Consider the following 21,744-nt stretch of genomic DNA (forward strand, 5'->3'; position numbering starts at 1 on the left):
AAGCTATCTAAGGATGGTACTATAGAACGCCACCTCAAGGTAGGCCTAGTGGCGCCATCTCTTGGTCAGGCCGGAAACTTATCAATCCACCCTCGTACTAGTCGAAATACCATTTGTAGCAATAAATAAAGCTACATTGAAGTTACAAACATTAAACTTTAATATTGCAGAGTGAAATATCATTGGTACACGCTGTTGAAATTACTGATCCACATTGTAATGTTTCACTTACAAGCTGGTAGACGTTACGTTTTCTCATTGTGAATGAAAAATGGTGAATTATACAGTTTACAACATGTAAGCTATCCCCAATACAGGGCCTCGCCCCGCAGCAATTTTGAAGTGTGAAATTATAACACCTTTTTTTTCATACTGTTTCAAGTGCTAACTGAGAGTGATATATGTACAGTGTATACTGAGGAAATAAATGTTACTGGGCCAGATTATAATATCTCCACTTTCAAACAGTGTTATTCGGTGAGTGAGATTTGTTGTATTTTTTACGATATTAAGTTTATTTTTAGAGTTAATTATGAATTAATAATTATGTTTCTTATTAGAAATAAAAGATGTATTGAGATTATAATAAACTTCATATCTGCCGTACTAAGGAAAATCATACATAAGTGACATTGTCGTTTAGGGGGAATATAACATTTTCCGTTATAAGAAAATAGACCGTAATTATGAAGCCAGTTACGTAAGCTTTTCCTTAGTACGGGTGTGTAAAGTTCTAATGTTTCGTCTTTATGAGATTTTCTGCAATTGAAAATTATTCAATTTATCGACATCGCTTATTTCAAAGCTATTTTCGGTTTCCTCATTATTTAAATGAATGTTTAAAGTCACGTAATTTCTCAGTTTGAGTGTGTGATGATAGCCTTGTCGCTTGAGAAAACCAGTGTGCAAACAGCAGTGAATCACGACAGATCGTTGTCCGATCTTTTCGGATCAGTAAAGTGATTAAATCAATAAAGACATTAAATCTTACATCTTACAAAAATGCCTATAAAAGAGTGAATGATCTGTGTGGTTCTCAAAATTGGTCTTAGCCTGCCAAGTATTCTATACTTTAAAAAAAACTTGAACTATTCATTATTTCTAACGATTCTGCTCTGTCTATTACTGATCTGGCAAAATTAATATTTATAAACATAAACATTAAACAAAATGGTCCTTCGAGCCGGATAGAAGATCGTGAAAAAACATTCAAAAGTGTAAAATTAATACAGAAAAGACCAAAGTGAGAAATTCTATTAAGTGAAGCCACAGGAACTAACTGAAAAATATGACGGCTTAAGGTCACATAGCAAGGATATAAGCTAGTGACAACATCTTCGCACGTACTGTAAAGCAGTCATCCTTCTGCAAACAGTCTGTACTGTACTCTTTTATGCTGTCATTCTTCACTGGATCGGTCTTTCATTATTCTTTAACTGAAGAAAAAAATAACAGGTTTGCCAGCTGATATTTGGATGATTGTCAACAAATTTAATTCTAGACTTCCTCGATTTCTAACCTTCTCCAATTGTAAGATGACAACTTTAATGTACCCATAATTAGCAAGGCTCGTTCTGGCAAACAAAAAATAATAATTCAGACCGTAGTCTTTCAGAGATGATTTATTGACATTTTATTAATAATTATGCTCTCGCACACTCAATTTTGCTCGCCTTGTCAGAGCACTTTAAAACTAAAGTAAGTCAGTTCTTTAGTTTACAAATTAAGACTTTTTAATTTTTGCTGAATTATCAGCAACTGTCAATTGAAATTTCTCCTTTTGTTAAAATGAATGCAATAATTCTGAGTTATCAGAGATTTCTCAGGCGACTCTGCGCTTTGAAACCAATTCTAAGAAAATTGGAAAAGCCAATCTAACAGTGGCTACTGTCAAATAAAGGATAGAACGTCTTGACCAAAGCTGCAAGAATTGTGAAACCCTGAATCTGGAAATTAAAGCTGTAACTACGTCAGCTGAGCGTGAAAAATTGGAATATTTCACTAAGTCTAAATATCTCGCTATTCAAGATGCTTATCTCAATGCACGAGATTTTTTATATAATTAATTGGTCTTACCTACTCCTGAAACTGAGGCTAATGAAAGTTTAAATCAGTCTCAAATTGTTCGTCATGATTCCTTGCCTGTTAAACTTCCTCAGATTACTTTACCGGAGTTTTCAGGAGACTACAAGGATTGGGAGAATTTTCGCGATTTATTTAATGCTTTAATAATTCAAAATGATTCCTTGTCAAATGTAACAAGATTACACTATTTGAAATTGTCCTTAAAGGGCGAAGCTGAAGGTTTTTAAAGACATGTTTCGATAACTGATGCTAACTTTATCTCCACTTGGGAGTCGCTACAGATCAGATTTGACAACAAGAGAGCTTTAATCTCAACTCATTTACAAACATTTATCAATCTTCCTAATGTGTCGAATAATATTCTGGAAGACTTAAAAAACTTAAGCGATAAATCAAATGAGTCATTGATGGCTCTCAAAAATCTTTAATAATTAACAGAACATTGGAGTGATTTACTTAGTTTTGTAATGGTAAAACAGTTTGATATTCGTACTCTCAAGGAATGGGAGATGCATATTGGTTCTAGCACTGATTATCCTACTTATCAACAACTTGACTCATTTTTGAAGACTCGCATACTTATTTTGGAGGCTATTAAAGCTTCAAAACCTGGTGCAAGTTCTCAAGAAAAGAGTAGGGCTTCAAAACAATCGGGAGTTAGGAGCCACAATGCAGCTTCTAGCTCAAAGTGTCTCCTTTGTAAGGATTATCATTCTTTATTCAAATGCAACCAATTCGAAGCTCTGCCTGTGGACAGGCGTAGGGAAGTTGCTACAAATAATAATTGTTGTTACAATTGTCTCACACCCGGACATCGACCTCATAATTGTGTTATTAAATTCAAATGTTACAAGTGCGGTAGGAGACATAATTTCCTGTTGCATTCCGATGATTATAATTCAAATCCCACCTCACAAATCCCCACAAATCAACCAAATTGATCCCCAATCAATTAACTCTGCATCGGTTACTTCTTAATTTGCAGTTTCAGGTTCTCTCGTGTCACAATCAAATGATCCCGGCAATTCCACCGCGAAGGTGGGGGTGCATCATGTAGCGCTTAAAGAAGCAGACGATAAAGTTTCTTTTCATTTTCTGAATAATTATCCAAATTTGTCACGCTCAACCTTACTCGCTACGACTGTTATTTTCTTCCAAGCTGAAAATGGAAGAAGTCACGGATTTAGAGTTTTGCTGGACCAAGGATCTGAATGTTGTTTTATTGCCGAGAGAGCAATGAAAATATTAAGTCCACGCTACAAAAAGGTCAAAGCAGTAGTTTATGGGGTTGGAGAAGTTAATATTGGTTCTTCAAGAAAGTTAGCAGTATCAATTTAATTCCTACAGAAAAGAACTGTCCTAAAGTCCACATCCAAGCTTTAGTATTATTACACCTTACACCATATGCTCCTCCCGTAAGATCTAATGTAAGGAATGAAGATCAATTAAAAGAGTTAGTGTTAGCAGATTCAAATCCCTTTAGCTCCCATCAAGTTGATTTGATTGCCGATAAATATGGCTCATGTTTACTTCCTGGTCTCCAACAGGGTATATTGGGTTCTCTTAATGCACAAAGTACCATTTTTGGTTGGATATTATTTGGGCCCGTGACAGTCAAAAATAAAATAGAAATTAACATTCCAGTGACAGCACATCAGGTTATTTCAGCAGAGGTCTTGCATGAAGACTTAACCAGGTTCTGCGAGTTGGAGGAAATTCCCTTAAAAAATACTTTGACTGATGATGAGATGTTTTGTGATGAGCATTTCGCCACGAAATACCAACGAACAAAAGACGGACGTTAAATGATGCACTTACCTTTCAAAAACGGTCCTCCCATAAAATTAGGTGCATCCTTGCAGAGAGCTAAGATCGTTTTGAATAAAGTACTTCATCTTTTATCAGAGAAATCGGAATTATTGTTACGATACTCCAGTTTCTTATCAGAATATGAAAGCCTTGGACACATGGAACTTCTTCAAGAAAAGGAATTGTATAGTTTTCCACAAACTGTGTATTTGCCTCATCACTATATCTCAAGAGAAAATAGTTCCACTACTATGTTGAGGGCTGTTTTCAACGCTTCTAGTTTAACTTGCAATAATTCTTCCTTGAATTATCATCTTCACATCGGTCTTAAGATTCTCAATGATTTGGCTTCAATCATTATGAATTGGAGATCACATCGCTTTATTTATATGATTGACATTAAAAAAATGTTTAGACAAATTCTAGTTGACCCTCGGGTTTGCGACTATCAAAGAAATTTCTGGATTTCTCCTTAAAAAAGGCTCGTCGCTTATAGACTTTTAACCGTTACTTACGGTACTGTCTGTGCTTCTTATTTGGCTAACAAAGTGGTTAAGCAGTTAGCTTATGATGAAGGAAATAGATTTCCTTCAGCCCAAACTATATCAGAAAATAATATTTACGTGGATGATGTTTTGTTTGGTGCAGATAGTCAGATTGACGCTAAACAGGCGCAAGCTCAAGTAACACTGTTATTAGAAGCTGGCGGTTTCCATTTGCGAAAATGGGCCGCAAATGCACCCGAACTACTGGAAGATTGTCCCTCGGGAGAACACGAACGGGCTATCGAATTTCCGTTAGCGGAGGATGCTCAGCTGAAGGTTCTAGGTTTATTTTGATATCTAAGTTGTATGAACCAATGGGTTGGATAACTCCAGTCATAATAGTGGCAAAAATTTTAATACAGGAACTTTGGCTGCGTAAATTCGACTGGGACGACAGACTACCTGATGATCTTAAAATTCAATGGTTAAATTATTATGGTTCTCTGGAAAAATTAGAAGCACTCAAAGTTCCCAGATGGATACGACAACTACAGACAAACTCTGAATTCGAGCTTCATGTTTATATTAGAATTCTTAGTGAAGATTTAAAGGAGACTCTTGTTTGCCTACTAATCGCTAAACCTAAATTAGCTCCTGTTAAATATGCATTAATTCTGCGTTTGGTGTTATGTGGAGCTGCGTTGCTAACTAAGACACTTAAGTTTGTCATGGAAACTATGTCATTGGATAAAATACCTGTTTACTGTCACACTGATTCCGTAACAGTTTTGGCTTTTCTATAAAAACATTCTTCCAATTGGCCTGTGTTTGCTGCCAATAGAGTTTCCCTAATTCATGAGCTGGTACCTCGCGCGAAATGACGGTACATTTCTACTTAAGATAATCTAGCCGACTGGGCTACACGGGGAGTCACGCCCAAAAAATTGATAAGGCATTCCTCATGGTAGCAAGGCACACTTTGGTTAACTTTGCAATCCTGAAAATGGCCTGAATATCGCCACGCATCATGTTTTGAGTTTGTTCAAAATTCCATTCAACTTGATGCTTAAATTCTCCTCTTGGCCAAGATTGCTTCGTGTAACGGCCTATTGTAAAAGGTTTAATGATGCCCTTGTTTTTAAGCACTCAAAAACAAGCTGTTATATTTTGGATTAAATTTGTCCAGGTAAATTCCTTTTCTAATGGGATAAAAGCTTTAAACGAAGAAGATAGGGTGGATCCAAAGAACTCGCTATTAAAAAGTTTGAATCCATTTTTGGATTCTAACAATCCCTTAAGGTTAGGTGGAAGACTACGGCATGCTCTTATCACTTTTGATGAGAAGCATTCTATAATTTCGCCGCGTCACTATATAAGTGAGCTCATCGCCACGCATGCTCATCTTCGATCTTTACACGGTGGTTAGCAATTAACTTTAAATACGCTCAGACAGCGTTACTGGATTTTAGGAGCTCGCTCTTTGGTTAAACGACTGATCAAAGGTTGCCTGGAGTGCACACGTAAGAGAGCGACTTTGTCTCAACAACTTATGGGGGACGCGAGCTGTCCATTTAGAAGTTTTTTCTGATTATTTATCTGCCGCTTTTCTCGCCACCTTTCAGCGATTTTCTTTAAGGCGAGGAAGACCTGTAAACTTGTACAGTGATAATGGTACGATATTTCACGGTGCTGAATGGGAATTAAAAAATTGCCTTTTGAATCTTAGACTGGATGCTAATTTGCGTAATGAGTTCGCAATTCAAGGTACTTCTTGGCATTTCATAACTCCTTCTGCTCCTCATTTTGGGGGTTTATGGGAGGCTGGAGTTAAAAGTTTTAAACACCATATAAAAAGAATTGTATGTGCACATACTCTTACATACGAAGAGTTTTATACCCTTCTTACTCGTATAGAAGCTTGCCTCAATTCCCGTCCTATTGCCCCTCTTTCAAATGATCCTGAAGACTTTTCCTATCTTACACCTGGTAATTTTCTGATTGGAGCCACTCTGACCAGTATTCCAAAACCCTCATTGGAATTTACTTTGGAAAATCGTTTCAATCGATGGCAGTTGGTGCAAAAATTTTCAGAGATTTACTGGAGTAGATGGGCTGTTGATTATTTACAGTATTTACAAAAACGCTACAAATGGTTCAACAATGAGCTAAATCTTGTGATCGGTGATATCGTTCTTGTGAAACATGATTCGTTACCGTCTTCTAGATGGTTGTTAGGCCGTATAATTAAATGCTACAAGGGTAAGGACGATTTAGTACGTTCTGTTCGCGTAAAAACTGCCATTTCGGAATACGAACGTCTGATTACTCAGATTTCTCTGTGACCAGTCAGAGCGAAAGAAGTGAGCGAAATCTAAACAACTATTATTAATTAGATTAAAAAAAAAATTATTCTGTAAACTTAGTGGATTATGGCGGGCGGCTAAGACTATTAAATTTTAGTTACATTTATACTGTGTCTTTACGGCGGGCGGCATTTTCGTTGTTGAAAAATACTCGATTAAGCATTTATTGTTTTCTTTTCATCGTGCAGTTACCACTCACGAGGTGGGCAGTACATTTAAAGTTCTAATGTTTCGTCTTTATGAGATTTTCTGCAATTTAAAATTATTCAATTTATCGACGCCGCCTATTTCAAAGCTATTTTCGGTTACCTTATAATTTAAATAAATGTTTGAAGTCACGTGATTTCTCAGTTTGAGTGTGTGATGATAGCCTTGTCGCTTGAGAAAACCAGTGTGCGAGCAGCAGTGAATCGCGACAAATCGTTTTCTGATCTCTGTCTATTCCTGATCTGGCAAAATTAATATTTATAAACATAAACATTAAACAACGGGAGATATTAATTATTACGGCAGGGATAAATAAATACACTTCAAGTGCTAATAAGGTCATATACAAGGGTCTCAATTATTTTTCTTTAGACACCCAGGAAAAAAAATCCATTCAAAAGACGACACTGTGAATTGCGTGTCTGTCATTTGGAGATTCAGAAAGTTAAAACTGAATCGGTTTGCGACTATGTGAATCGGTCATTTTCTCAAGCAGCTTCGAATCTGCCATATACTGCAATGACCATTTCAAGCAAGGTCACATTCAATCGGTTTCCTTCTTTTTGAATGAGAACGACTTTTTTAAAGTTAAGATGCCATATTTCACACGATTCTTTAAATTTATAAATTATCGACAGATAATAAGAAATCATGCGCAAGTCTACAAGGTTCTTTTTGCTATTTCAGTTCTAGATGTTGTACAGGCTTTTGCGGCATATAAGTTTCTCAAAAAATGATAACCACTAAAAGTCTTTAAAAAACCAATCGGCGGCAATCTGAAATTCCAGTGACAAATACGCAATTCAAAAGCTCTCGAAAGCCATTCAAAGGAAGTGAATGGAGTTTTGTTTTCTGAACATAAAATTTAAAGTAGCTTAATACTCTTAAAATAATATTAATTTTTAAAATCCAATAATATGATATTATGTAATTCCAAAACGACTATTTGCAATTTCTTTATATTCAAATTAGTTCAAAAAAACTGATTGAAAGGCAAACTAATCAATCACTACCCAGGAAAAAAGAACCGATAAAGATCGAGTCGGTTTGAATTGCGTATCTGTCATTTGCATTTTGAAAGAATGAAAATGTAATCGGTTGGCCATATTTTTAATCAGTCACCTGAGCGCGGTGCTTTAAATTTGCCATTCCACATTCGTTAAAATGCTTAGTGAATAGAGTTGAATGAGACTGACTCACCTGAAATAATTCTTGTGGGAATTCTACGATTCACTAATGTCGACATGAATGGGTTGAGATTCAATATGAAATGGAGTTCTTAAGAGATCACAACGAATAGTAAAAATACGATGCACACACATCAATTTTGAAAGAGCGTGAATCTGCCAATTGTATGTCACCTCAGGTTTATGTTTAACTGAGTAGAATATGCAGATTACAATTTTTAAGAATTAGTTCTTTCGGATGAGAAGCATGTGGTAATACATTTGATTAGGATAATTCTGATTAAACAAAAATTAAAGAAATTAAAGTTAAATAATATTGTTATATATTATAATTGATGCCACAATTAATTTCGAAATTTCATAATTATTTAGTTGTTATTCTCTGTTTACAATGGTTTTCAATAGATTTTTTTGTGCAAAAATCATAAGATTTATACTGAATTAAGCGTTAGTGAAATTCAATTTATTCAGTGCATATGCTAATGGCTGCAGAAAGTCCACGTGTTACGAGTGAACTCTGCAATTCTCTTATATCAATTCGCATCACAAACATCCAAATGTTTCGAAATTCAATACCCAAATTTTTGTAATGGTAATTTGTATAAAATAAAAAACGAGTGATCGTTTCTGTGAATTTAAGATTGATATCAGATAAATGTAAAGTTTCATATAACCTACAGATTGTAACTTATTCATTTTTCACTTTCAGTGATAATGAGCATTTTTAAACGTAAATTAAAAGAAAAAATGCAGTTTTTGTTGCGTAAAATATATAAATAAATTTTTAACATTCAGATGTGTGATGCAAATATGTGAAAAACAATGTCTAACAAAATATTAAAATGCATAAAAATAAATTCTATAAATGAAAGTAGACTACATGTATGCCGGGATTTTCTTAAAAGATGCCCATTTAACTAGTTCTTAATAAACAATTTAAACTATTTAAATGAAATTTGTTTTTATTAAATTAATAATTTTTTATCGGAACTATTGTTCCTCTATTGGTTAATACTGATTCATACTCGCTACTGAATGGGTACGAGCAAAAAATTACTGGTTGATTAAAAAAGCCGGTTTCTCATTCGAAACTCACTCTAACCTATGGAGGGGTATCTGGAATTCCAGTGACAAATACGCTATTCAGAAGACCTCAAAACCCATTCAAATGCAAGTGAATGGTTTTTTACATCCTGGTTATCGCTAACTATTTAACAGTGGGTGTTATTAGTCAATATTCAGTTCGATTTCAATGTTAGGTTATGTCATTACACTAAAACTAAAATATGTACATTATTTTTTCCAACTTTTTGTCTAATTCTAATGTTTTTTTTTGCATTGTATGAAACGTATTTTAGAATAAATAAGAAGTGAACGTGATTTTAAAAATTTTATTTTTGAGAAATTAAAAAAGAACTAAGTTCACAGAGCAAAATTTCCATGGATTTCGATTACTTACATACGAAAATATTTGTGAACGAAAAGAAATATTCTTTTAATCTCATTTTAAAATATTTTATTTTTTAACAGATGTAGCTAATACAAAACTAAGAAATTTCTAAACTTTGTAATAATTTACAAAACTTGTCGAAATTAGATCATTTCTTAATACACTTTTTTGGCCATCTACTGTAAATTACAATTTCAGACAGTTTATAAAATAAAAATCATTTCGTTGCATTTTTACAAATTTTAGAAAAATTAAAAAATATCATGCATGGAGAAAAATGGATAATTTTTAGGATGAAACATTTAAAATAAAATCGCAAATGTTGTACAGTCTCATCTTAAAACAATATTACACAAGCTGTTGAATTTTAGTTAATAAAAATATTCATTTTGATGACGTATGAACTTTGTGTTTCATATTTATATTGTTATTTTAATGTTTAAACATACATGCATTATGAAGATATTCTCTTATGCTCTTTTTGTAAAAAAGAGAAGCAGTTATCTTATAACCAAATGGTTCATTTTTTAACAACAACAAATAAATTTTCTATGAAAAATATTACTGTTCTGCCAAAATGTACGAATTTTCAAGAAATTACATTAATTTTCAAAAAAAAATTTTGAATTTTGAAGCCAATAAGGTTAACCATCTACCCCGCAAGCTATAGGATGTACGGGGATATCCCAATTGATCGCATTTATCTCTCAGGTTGCCCAAGGATATCCCAGGGATAACCCGTCGGATATCCCGCAGGCGGAAATTCGCATATCCCAGGGATAACCCCAGGATATCCAGGATATTCCTGGGACGTTTCCGCGATATTTAAATTCCCAAGTAGAATAGAAATTGATTTTCTCTATCCTAATTGGGACATTTTAATATCCCGGAAGCATCTTAGGAATATCCTGGATATCCTGGGGTTATCCCTAAAATATCCAAATTTCCGCCTTGCGGGAAATCAAACGGGTTATCCCTGGAATATCCTTGGGACAATATGAAAGATAAATATGATCAAATGGGATATCCCGGTATATCCTATTGCTGTGAGGCACAGAACGGTGACATTTTAAACCCAAATATATGAATTTTCAACAAAAGAGTTAATTTACAAACAAAAACATAAATTTTGTATAAAAATGTGAAATTGTCAACTCAAGAATATCATTTTCTAACCAGAAAGGTTATTTTTTGCCAAATAGTTTTATATTTTTAAAAATATTTCACTTTTTAAGTCTTAAATTTTAAGAGTAGGATAAAGAAAAAAATGGATGCAATATCTTCTTTCATAACTAACAAAATTGATTTTTTGGACTCCACTTACAATTAATTTTTTATATGTACATTTCAATTTATTTTAGAGAAAAATATGTATCTTACTCCTATTATTAATCTTCCAGCACTTTTAAAACTCACAGTATGTAAATGTGTACTGAACTTTCGACGCGAATATGCAGTAATAAATTTAAAGTCAATTCACATTATATTAAATATTCTCAACATAAAAATAAATCCAATTTTTGGCCCACCACTGGTCGTTTCTCACAAGCGGTGAGAATTTTTCTGGTAAGTATATAAGGATCATTTCGACTGATATACCCAGCGTGCGATATTATGCGTCACGTACCGGTCGGGCAGAGTTATTTACAGTACCTGCCGCAACCAAATCGTCTCCCGTTTTAGAATTGTCTTCATCTTATCAACACTTTTGTTTAATTTATGAATTTTTTCATTATACATATTTATAATTATGACTTATATACTAATATACTACTTTGAAGTTGAATTAAAAAATGTTGTCTGTTTTGGCGTATCTCATTCCATTTACGAGATACGTTATATTCACTGCAATTTTAAACATCAAAAAGAAAAAGTTAGATATCTAAAATAATCGAAACCCGTAGATTCTGAATTTCTAACTTTCTTGTAGTTAATTTCAAGATCTTACAAATTTGAAATTTTTATTTTTAATCCCTTTGGTCTACTTGTTAGTCTGGTCGTATTGGCATAGGTACACCGATGTTTATTAACACCATTGTATACACTACTCACGCACCTGTTCAAAGACCTCAGAGACTAGATTTATTGGGTGAAAATAGCCTTTTAAAAATTTAAATGGACACTTGAAGGGGAACCCAGGTATAGAAAACTAGCAGTACCGGTAGTGCTGAAGAAACAGCACTGAGTACGAACTGACCAGTGCGTCTCCTTTGCTTTTTCTGTACGTTTTACTCGGCAGGGCTACTCTTGCGAGACACGCAGTGTACAGTGCGAGCTGTATCTAGCGGTCGCTACAAAGTAGGGATGACTGGGTTACATTGTTAAATAATCACTCATTGCCCCTCAATCTGGAGACGGATTTACAATTTCACATAGTAAACTTGCATTTTGATGCAGTGAGGTTCTCTAATTTCTCCCAAAGTGTAAGAATTACTCTGTAGTTGCACGAAAGGCTCCGTTACTGTGCCACAGAGTAATATTTCCTCCTTTTCCAAGTATATTTTACAGTGTACTTTTTTCCATGTGTGGTCATGTGTAGTTGCAGCGGGTCGACCTCCGCCAGTGAATGACTGTAATAGTGTTTTCTGTGAGTACTGTACGGTGGTGAATATAAACTGGGTTAACGCATCACCATAATTTACGGTTTAAGTTCGAGAATTGTCTCGATAAGTGATAATACGTTTTTTTGTTAGAACGGTTCAGTTAGATTAAAATTAAAAGCATCATACAATATTTAAACCTTCGGATAGTACTTCAAATAGTTCGACAATTTCTAGTGATCAATATGTTCCTCTCTGTAGAAAGATTATTTTCGGAATTATTTATATCGATTCTTTATATACATATAAAACCACTAAAGAATCATTCTACGTAATAAAAATTAAATTTTTGCAGAAAATTTCCTTTCGCTACCAAAAGTATGAGCTGGTGATCGAGAAGAGTGAGAGGTGAGGGATACACGGAAAAAAGTACACTATGGGATATACTCGGAAAAGTAAGGAAATATTACTCTGTGGCGCAGTAATGGAGCCTTTCGTGAAACCACAGAGTAATTCTTACATTTTGGCAGAAATGAGCAAACATCACTGCATCAAAGTGCAAGATTTACTCTATGAAATTGGAAATCCGTATCCAGATCGAATAGGGATGAGTGATAATTTAACAATGTCACCCAGTAATCCCTACTTTGTAGCGAGCGCTAGATACAGCTCACATTTTACACTGCGCGCGTGTCTCGCAAGAGTAGAGGTTACACTTTCGCTGAGTAAACCTTGCTCCTTCTGGTAGGAAAAATTATAGTTTCGCATTAGAAATGTCTCTCAACAACAATCAAAAGTCACAGTTGTGCCCTAGAATAGAATCGTCGATAGACATTTCATTACAGCAGCTCGAAGAAACAGATGATGTAATATAATGATGAATTCACCAGAAAAATGTTTTATTCGTAATAACTGCATTCAATTTATTTTCCAAATTATGCAATTGCACGTGCGGTCATTTACAAACGTAATCGAAAGCTTAAACGCTATGAAAAATTGCACCCTCATGGCATTCGAATCCTACTTACCTGAACAACCTAAAACCTAAGCCTATTTCGAACGCTCTCGCTAATTGCGCTAATGTATCGCTTGGATTCTGTTCACAAAATCTCAGTCAAAATTTTACGCTGGTAAGCCAGGGCTAACAGAGGAGCATATTTTTGTTCTATTTTTTCGTTTTACAAATTTTATATGAACACGTGGATTTACAAATGTTCGATGTAAATATTTACTACAAATAATTTATTGAAACATTGGAGTTGAAAAAAATTGTTTAAGATACAAGGTACTGAAACCTGATTAATATTCTAACTTTGAAGTTGAATTTGAACATTGAATCGAAGGCTAGCTGAACTTAGGAGAAATAAGTCTTAAAAATGAAAAATTTTTAATGCTAAGAATTTTATAAAACTTTGCTAAAAGCTATAGTAATTATTTATACATTTTTATAAAATATAAGAATGCACATTATGTGATGTAATAAATAGTATAATAGTATAATAAATTGCAAACATAGGTAAGTGAAGTGAACGGTGTTTATTCACATATTTTTTTATTTTATTCCTGGAACAATATTGGAAGTGTTACAGTATACACAATTAGGTATCTAGCAAACAAAAACAAATTTTTTTAGAAAACTGAAATAGCATTCCGTAAAATCGAAATCAGCCTATAAAGATAAAAACAAAAGTTACTTACAAGCTTAAATGTTTTTGATTTGATGCCAAAAAGGTATGATTAAACACAAGTATCCAGTTCCGAGAAATAAAATGTGGAGGTTTACAATCTCCAGGAGATTCAAATTTCATAGGTTTTAAAAATTTTGTTTAAACATGGACTGTAAATTTATTCTTTAACTTTAAAACATGATAAAAACTTGCTCCTGAAATATGAGGAGGCTGAATAAAAGTAAAAAAGAGCTTATAAAAAAAACTTATTCTGTTCCGGGAAAATAAAGATTTAGTGTGGCGGTATCGCACTGTAGCAGTCATAAAAGTTTTAAAAGTAGCTTTTAGTAGCAATTAAATATTTTATGTTGGAATTTGATTATATGACAAAATAAAAATCAGACGAATGGAAACGAAACTACAATGCTTACAGGTACAGTCGAGTGTGGCGCGAACTCATGATCTGTCGGTGGTACTGTAGCGCTAGTCACTAGTACCACAATAATCTGTAATGTAATACAGCACTCTTCATATAAGAGTCAAAATATTTCCAGTGTGCCACTTTTAAATCGATAGTTCTATTTTCAATCAATTTATACAGTTTCCATTTGTTTTTATATCAAAATAACTCAGCTAAAATATGTTTTCAATATTTTTTTTTAAGTCATTAACAATCAAAGTTCTTGATCATTTTGTTCAAACATGGATTACTCGCGAAGGGTTCATTGAAATTCAATAATTGAGTTATGAACATTTTTGTTATGAAGTATACTTTACGCTAAAAAATTGTTCGGTATTGAAAAACATTTTTTTATTCTTTAAATAATCGTTTGTTTTAAACAATTAAAAATTAATTAAACTTCTGCGCCTGTAAAAGAATTCTTTCATGTTCCAATAGATTCTATGATTTCTTTTGAAAATTTTGGTGAAAAAAAGTTTGTATTTGCAGCACTGGTCGAGTACGTTCGGACGGGCGCGGGCCTCATATTGAGTACAATATGACACAAATTTTCCACTAAAATTATCAATGTTAAAAAAAAGATGTTTTAATCAAGTGGTTCAACTTTCTATAAGGTATAGTCATTTTTTAAATAAAAAAAGTGAATTTTCAACCAAGAAGTTTAATTTTCTACTAAAAAAGATGAATTTTCAACAAAATAGATCCAGTATCAACTAAAAAAAATCGATTTTCAACCAAAAGTTGAATATTTAAGTTTTTAGTTAAAAAGATTAATTTAAAAAAATAATTATGTTATCAAAATAGTTCACTTTTCCACAAAATAGATTAATTTTAAATTAAAAGAATGAAGCATATTTTAAAAAAACAAATATTTTAATAAAAAGTAGATCAACTTCAAGCCAAGAAATAGGGAAACAATTAGGCAACAAATTGTTTTGAATAAAATTATTATGGGTATCATACATACATCAATCTTCATACAAAATATTTTTTCATTTTTCCCCGTGCGTACTAAGGAAAAACTGGGCAACTGACTTCCCAATTACGGTATATTTTCTCGTAACTGAGCATGTTAAATTCGACCTAAACGACAATGCCACTTACGCAAGATTTTCTTTGGTACGGCAGCTATGAAATTCATTATAATCTCAATACATCCTTTAGTATTAATTATAAAAATAATTATTAATTAATAATTAATTATAAAAATAAACTTGATATTGTAAATAATAAAACAAATCTCACTCAGCGAATAACACTGTTTTTGATACTGGTATACCGGATTACTATTTCAAACTGCACCATCTACTTTGTATCCCACTAACCATCGCAGTATGAAAAGGGATAGCTTACAAGTTGTAAACTGTTTAATTCACAAATTTTAATTGACAATGAGTGAATGTAACGTGTACAAGATTGTCAGTGAAAGCTTACAATGTGGAGCAGTAATTTAAACAGCGTGTACCAACGCTATTCCACTCTATAATGTCAAGCTGTAATAGCTGCTTTATGTATTGCTACAAATGATGTTTCGACTAGTATACTTTCAGATTGCTGGTTTATACTGCATTCAATACTGTGAAAACTGATCATTTCACAGTGGGTACGCTGTAAACATCACCTTTACTGTTCGAAATTGTACATTTTACTGTCTACTTTTTTCCGTGTATTTTTCTTGGTTCGTTGAATGTTTTAGGCTGAAATTTTAGATTTTTTCATTAATAATAGATAAAAGTTCTTATTTACTAAACTTTGGTTCACAATTCTACAATTCTACAGGATGCGGAAAGTGCTAACCCGAGTAAAAATGCTTCGACTTAAGCTCGACTTGGTTATGTCTTGAGTTCGTCTCCAAGACATCGATGTCTGGCTGCGTCTCGAAACTGAGTCGAGACATAGGCCCTCGTCTTACTTTTATGGCCACGATAGGTAAAAAGGCGTTTACTTGTCTTAAGTCGAGCCTTGTCTTGGCTAAGACGACGTTTACTTGACTTAAGACGAGCCTTGTCTAGGCTGAGATTATCGAATCTTTTTTGGCTCATAAATGAGATTAAAATTGATGAATGAAAATTTTGTAATTATTAAGTTAGTTATTTTTAATTTAAAAGTTTAGAATCGGTGGGTCTGAACGAGTATTACCCTTAAAAATTTTCTTCAAAAAAATAAAAATTGTAACTTTCTAGAAGGATCTCCGAAGCCGTTAGAAATACGTAAAAACAAATAAAATTTTGAGTATCATCGTCAAACAAGTATAATACAAATAATAATCCATAAATAAGTTAATTTAATACGTATATCGTATAAAAATATACAAGATTGTTTAACCATTAACAAAGATTAGATTTTATGACTAGTAAAATTATACTCTTTTTGTTAGGGCAGGTATACGCTCGAAGTTATAAGCCGCACGTGTTGAAGTGATAAAAATTCGATGCAAGAGATAAATTTATGTCTTCAAGAATTAAAAACTTGTCTCGAAGACATAAATTGAAGCCTGGCTCCGGCTCAAAACTGAGAAATGCTCAAGTCGACCTTTTCCACTTCAGCATATCTTGATTGGGGGCAATTCAAGTCGAACTCAAGTCAAAGCATTTTTATTCGGGAATGCAAAAAAAATGTTGAGGCAGTAGCGAAACATGCCAATATTTATATTGCTTGTATCGATAGATGCATTCATGCACTTTCTAGCACGGGATCTATTTTACGGGCATAATAAGGTATAACAATAATATAGAGAAACGCAAATTTCGGCCTAAAGCTTTCGCTCTTTTATTCCGTATTCGTTTCTTTCAAACGCAATAGAAAAAATAAGAGTAAAAAACATATATAATATACATAAATTTTTGTAAAAACTATATTGAACATTTTTGAATAGGTTAAAAAATTTTATTTCGTACTTACCCCACCAGTAACGTAAGGATCTACGCCTTTTTTTGACAAAATTAGTTTGACAACATCTTCTCGAGAATACATAGCAGCGATATGAAGCACATTATAATTATCCTGCAATAGAAAAAAATAAAGGCAAGTACATTGCTATTCTTTTTTCTGAAAAATTAAAATGTTTTTTGAAATTAAGAATATAATAATTTTTAATTTAAAGCTAAATTAAATTATATTATATTACTTCATAAGTAGTGTTAGAATTGTATTAGACAATATTTGATTTAAAATGAGCGTTTTATGAGACTATAAGGTATTCTGAAAAGTGAGTCGTGATGTGTATAATATCGTTGCTCGTGAAAAACATATGACTGTTTGTGTGTTCAGTTTTTCGTTATCAAACAAGGTCATGAATATGCTACATCGCTTAACACTGGCCCATATATTTTCTGAAACCAAGGCATCTTGCTCTGCTTTAGGTGTGTTTTGTCTCTTAGATCAGAAGCCAGGCAGCATAATAAACTGGAAACCGGAAAAAATAGTAAAAAACTGTTTTCGATCTCAAAACCATCATTTCAGTATTCTAAAAAGCATCCCGATGAGAAGGCTTGTTTATGAGAATAAATTACTTTGTTGAATTCTCTCGCTTCATGCAAATTGGTCAATTATAAATATATAAAATCATGATCAACAAATTTTAACAATTTGTTTTCAGCACAGCTTCCTGTGTATCAATCAATCTTGACAGCATGAAACGACTAATAATGTGTTTTTAAATGCTTTTTGCCTCATTATTGATCGAAAAACATTAAATAATAATAAAGAAATGTGCGAGTTTACAAGAGATCAAACATGTTCTAATTCAGGGTCTATTTGGGGTATTCAAAAGTGTACAGAAAAATATAGTCCCCGCATACCACAAAAAGGGATGCAGTTTGAGAAATAACTTCTACTGCTATAGGGATTCAAAACACTAGGACTCAAACTGTATCGAAAAGGATTCAATAATTGTCAGATCACGATTGAACACGAAATTTTTGAATACCTTTGAGTACAAGCCTTGTTAACGGGAAATTAACATTATAGTTTTGTACATTTACAAAGCCAGAAATAATTATCCGCTATAGGTTTCATGCAGGAAAAACCAACACTCTAAATCACTCATACTCCGGGGAACGAAGATAAAAAAGGGGTGCCTTGTCACCACACAATTTTAGAATAAAAACGAGGTATTTCATTGTAGCGGTCATGCCTGGAATGAAGGCTTATATGTTTGCAGGCAAAAATATGTATAGTGAGAGCTGACGATCAATGTACTGATTTGCAGAAAAAGTTTAGCTATTAATTGAAAAATGTTAAAAAGATCTGTAATTTAATATATCGCGCATTGATATTGCATGACTTGTTCTCTCAAAAAGTAAGAAAACCCGGCGAAAATAGCCGTTGTGGAAAATTTAGTTATTTTTGCCGAAAGTCTATGCACATCTATTAACGTGTCTGAAAATGTGTGTTTTATTAAGCTAATCGTATGTGAAAAAATCTGACTGAAAAATAATGAATAGTTTTTGATAAAAGCTATTTGTTATTAAAAAATGTACTATTTTTTTCGTTGCGCTTACTTTTTCTTTAGCTAGTCGCAAAGCGATAAAATTGGACAAGTATTAATCCTAAAGAGTTATAATGTTATGTACGCTTAACCGCTAATGGATTTTTCAATGTGACATTGAATTCGTGCATCTAAAATGTAACAATTGGAAACATATCATGAAAGAATGGACATATCGAGATTTTGTGTTTGTTTCAGCTAAAAGTTTTCGCAGGTTAAGAATTTCGCATTAAAAACACAGAAAAAGCACGTCTAATGCTTAAAAGGTATGTGCACTTTTTTATATTTTCACAAATTGTACAATTACTGAAATAATAATGTTACGAAAATTATTTCAGCAATTGTATAATGAGTGAAAATATATTTCCTTCGCTCCTATGAGCAAAAAGCATTTCTCAACAACTATTTATTATTTTGAGCTCAAATATTGCATGTACTTTTAGCCTAATAAAACATACGTTTTCAAAGCCTCTAATAGATGTGCAAGAACTCTTTGCAAAAATAACTTGATTTTTCAAAACCTGATCGCAATCTCCCAAGACCATGATTTCGCCAACTTTGAACATTGCGTAATTCGCTCTGACCACATATTTTTGCCGGTAAACATATAAGCCTTCATCCCAGGCATGAACACTACATGATGGCCTACCTCGTTTTTATTATAAAATTTGGTGGTGAAAAGATTCTTCATTCCAATCCTGCAACTAACAGAATCTCCTCGGGAATGTCACAAATCGAAATTTAAATATAGAAACGAGGTGGTATTAACTAGTGTACTCGTATTATACCGTATCTTCGGGTTACGTCGAGTAGAATTTTTGCTTCCACCGTACTTTTTCTACTTTTTTATTTATACTCGATTCTCCCCAATTTATCCCCCTCAAAATATATTATAAAAACTACCATGAGTGAATTTAATTAATAATCTATAAATGTAAAAAAGTCAACGTTCATATTTTGTTATGAAAATAACAATCCGTGGGTGACTGAACTACGAAACCACAAAAAAACAGCAGTTCTTTAATCACATAAAATATTAAACAATAACTTTTATATTTCTAAAATCTAAAATCTTAGTACATATATTAATATAAGCGTAGTAATATTTCTTATAGAATATTTAACAACAATTTTCAGACGGCTCCGCAAAGTTGTACGTTAATTTCAGATTTTTTTATACTTCCAGCTAGGTTAGCTGAGAGACTTTAGGCGCTAGGAATTAGGAATGCGTGTTTAATAGTAAACTTCTTGGATATAGACTGTATTCTAGCTAGAATTTTAGATTTTATTGAACTATTTTACGTTTTTCGTAATTTGCTTTTTAATAGAGATTATGTCACCTCGGGCCTTTAAATTTCATAGAACTTTTTAACCCATTTCGTTGAATAGTTCAACGCAATGTAAAACAAAGACTTCAACTTTTATTAAACTGTGCATCGTATCCTCTGCTATAAGATTAGTTCTATACAATTTAATGGATATTTTTTTTCGTGTGATTTTCTGTCCTGATATTGACATATTCCACTGTTTTGGTGAATTCTTTTGCTGCGATTCGTTACACTAATTATCATAGTCTTTTCTGCAACTAGTTATAGACCAAATCATCCTGCGCTCATATATAATACAATTTTTCAATTTACTTATGTTTTATCAAACAGTGAAGTGATCTACTGGTATCAATATGCTTAATCTGTTCTATAGGCTTAATCTGTTTAATGATGACCCCTGCTTAAAAAGAACCATGATTCAGGGCGAGAAATCAAGTAATAAAGTCATATATTACATTCTGCCGCACCCACCATTCACTGAAAGAACCTCACTATCCTTCTGGTCGTTCCAATCGCAGTTTATTAGCATGCGATTTGAAAATCATATTCAGGCTACTTGGAAGCGGTGTGGCACGGCGATCGATAACACCTGCTTTCCAAACTCTGATTCTATTTGTGTTGAACATCATTAAAGAAAAGTGGTTTCATTGTACTTAAATCATAATTGCCATCGGGAGAATTAAAAACTGTACAGAAATATTTTTCATGTAGCATTTCCGACAACAAATGCCACTTTGCCAATATTGAAAGTCGATTATATCTATGTGCTTTTTATTTACATGTTAAAAATATTCCATATCTTTATGTAAAACATAATGCATGCATGTTTGTACACAATATCATTTTGTCCCTGGATCAATAAAACTCCGCATAATTAGTAAAATAATTTGAATGGAGCAATCATTTAAAAAATCAAATTTCCGGTAAACATACAATTACGATCAAGAAAATTTGAATTAAATATTGATCTTAAAATTTAGCGAAATCAATATTTGAGCTCGTACATATATTACGCAACCTGGTTTTACCTTGTACCAATAAAGATGAGAATAAACTTTTCGTTAAGTCAGAAAAGGACAACGACATACATTTTTAAAAACACTTTACATAATATATGTACGATCCCTTACAAAGAAAATTGTTTTTCAACGTGAAACTGAAAAAATTGATCTCATTTAGATAAAATATTACTGGTTGGAAAGGGTGCGCTTAAAATCACAATATTCTATATCTTAATGAAATAATATGGAAAATCAGTTGCGTGAGGCTTGAGTAAAGAAGAGGGAGCCTTCTCTTTTTCTATCCACCTTATGTAAAAAAGTAATAAAAATTCACATTCGTAGGCCGTATAAGTTAATTATTACATTGATAATTACATTCAGGTTTTCCGAGCATGTTTATCTTGAGCAAGAATCGAGCTACTTTTTCGGCTTGGCTGACTTGCTTACCTACTTACTACTCATTTACTCCCTTACTCCCTCACTCAGTAGTACCCCTTGGCCTTGGCCCTCCTTGATGCAATCTAACCACCCTCACTCGACGTTGCACTGTGGGGTGAAATCGGAAAACGAAGTTCAAAATGACATTTGGAACGCAATTATGCACCGATTTTAGAATTTTTTTTTTGAAAAATTCAGAACTAAATTTTTCAGAAAATGGTGAGAGTAGATTTTT

At 33.0% G+C, this 21,744-nt stretch overlaps 1 protein-coding gene across 1 annotated transcript in view; it reads right to left on the reverse strand.

Annotated features, from left to right (window-relative positions):
• Positions 1 to 21,744, reverse strand: part of LOC117178664 (serine/threonine-protein phosphatase 6 regulatory ankyrin repeat subunit C) — a 400,971-nt gene that overhangs the window by 319,123 nt on the left and 60,104 nt on the right. The window contains exon 4 of the mRNA XM_033370089.1: positions 17,155 to 17,256. Coding sequence (XP_033225980.1) covers positions 17,155 to 17,256 — 102 coding nt within the window. The remainder of the gene's footprint in view (positions 1 to 17,154; positions 17,257 to 21,744) is intronic.

This window comes from Belonocnema kinseyi, chromosome 8 (assembly GCF_010883055.1).
Source record: "Belonocnema kinseyi isolate 2016_QV_RU_SX_M_011 chromosome 8, B_treatae_v1, whole genome shotgun sequence".
Taxonomy (NCBI): domain Eukaryota; kingdom Metazoa; phylum Arthropoda; class Insecta; order Hymenoptera; family Cynipidae; genus Belonocnema; species Belonocnema kinseyi.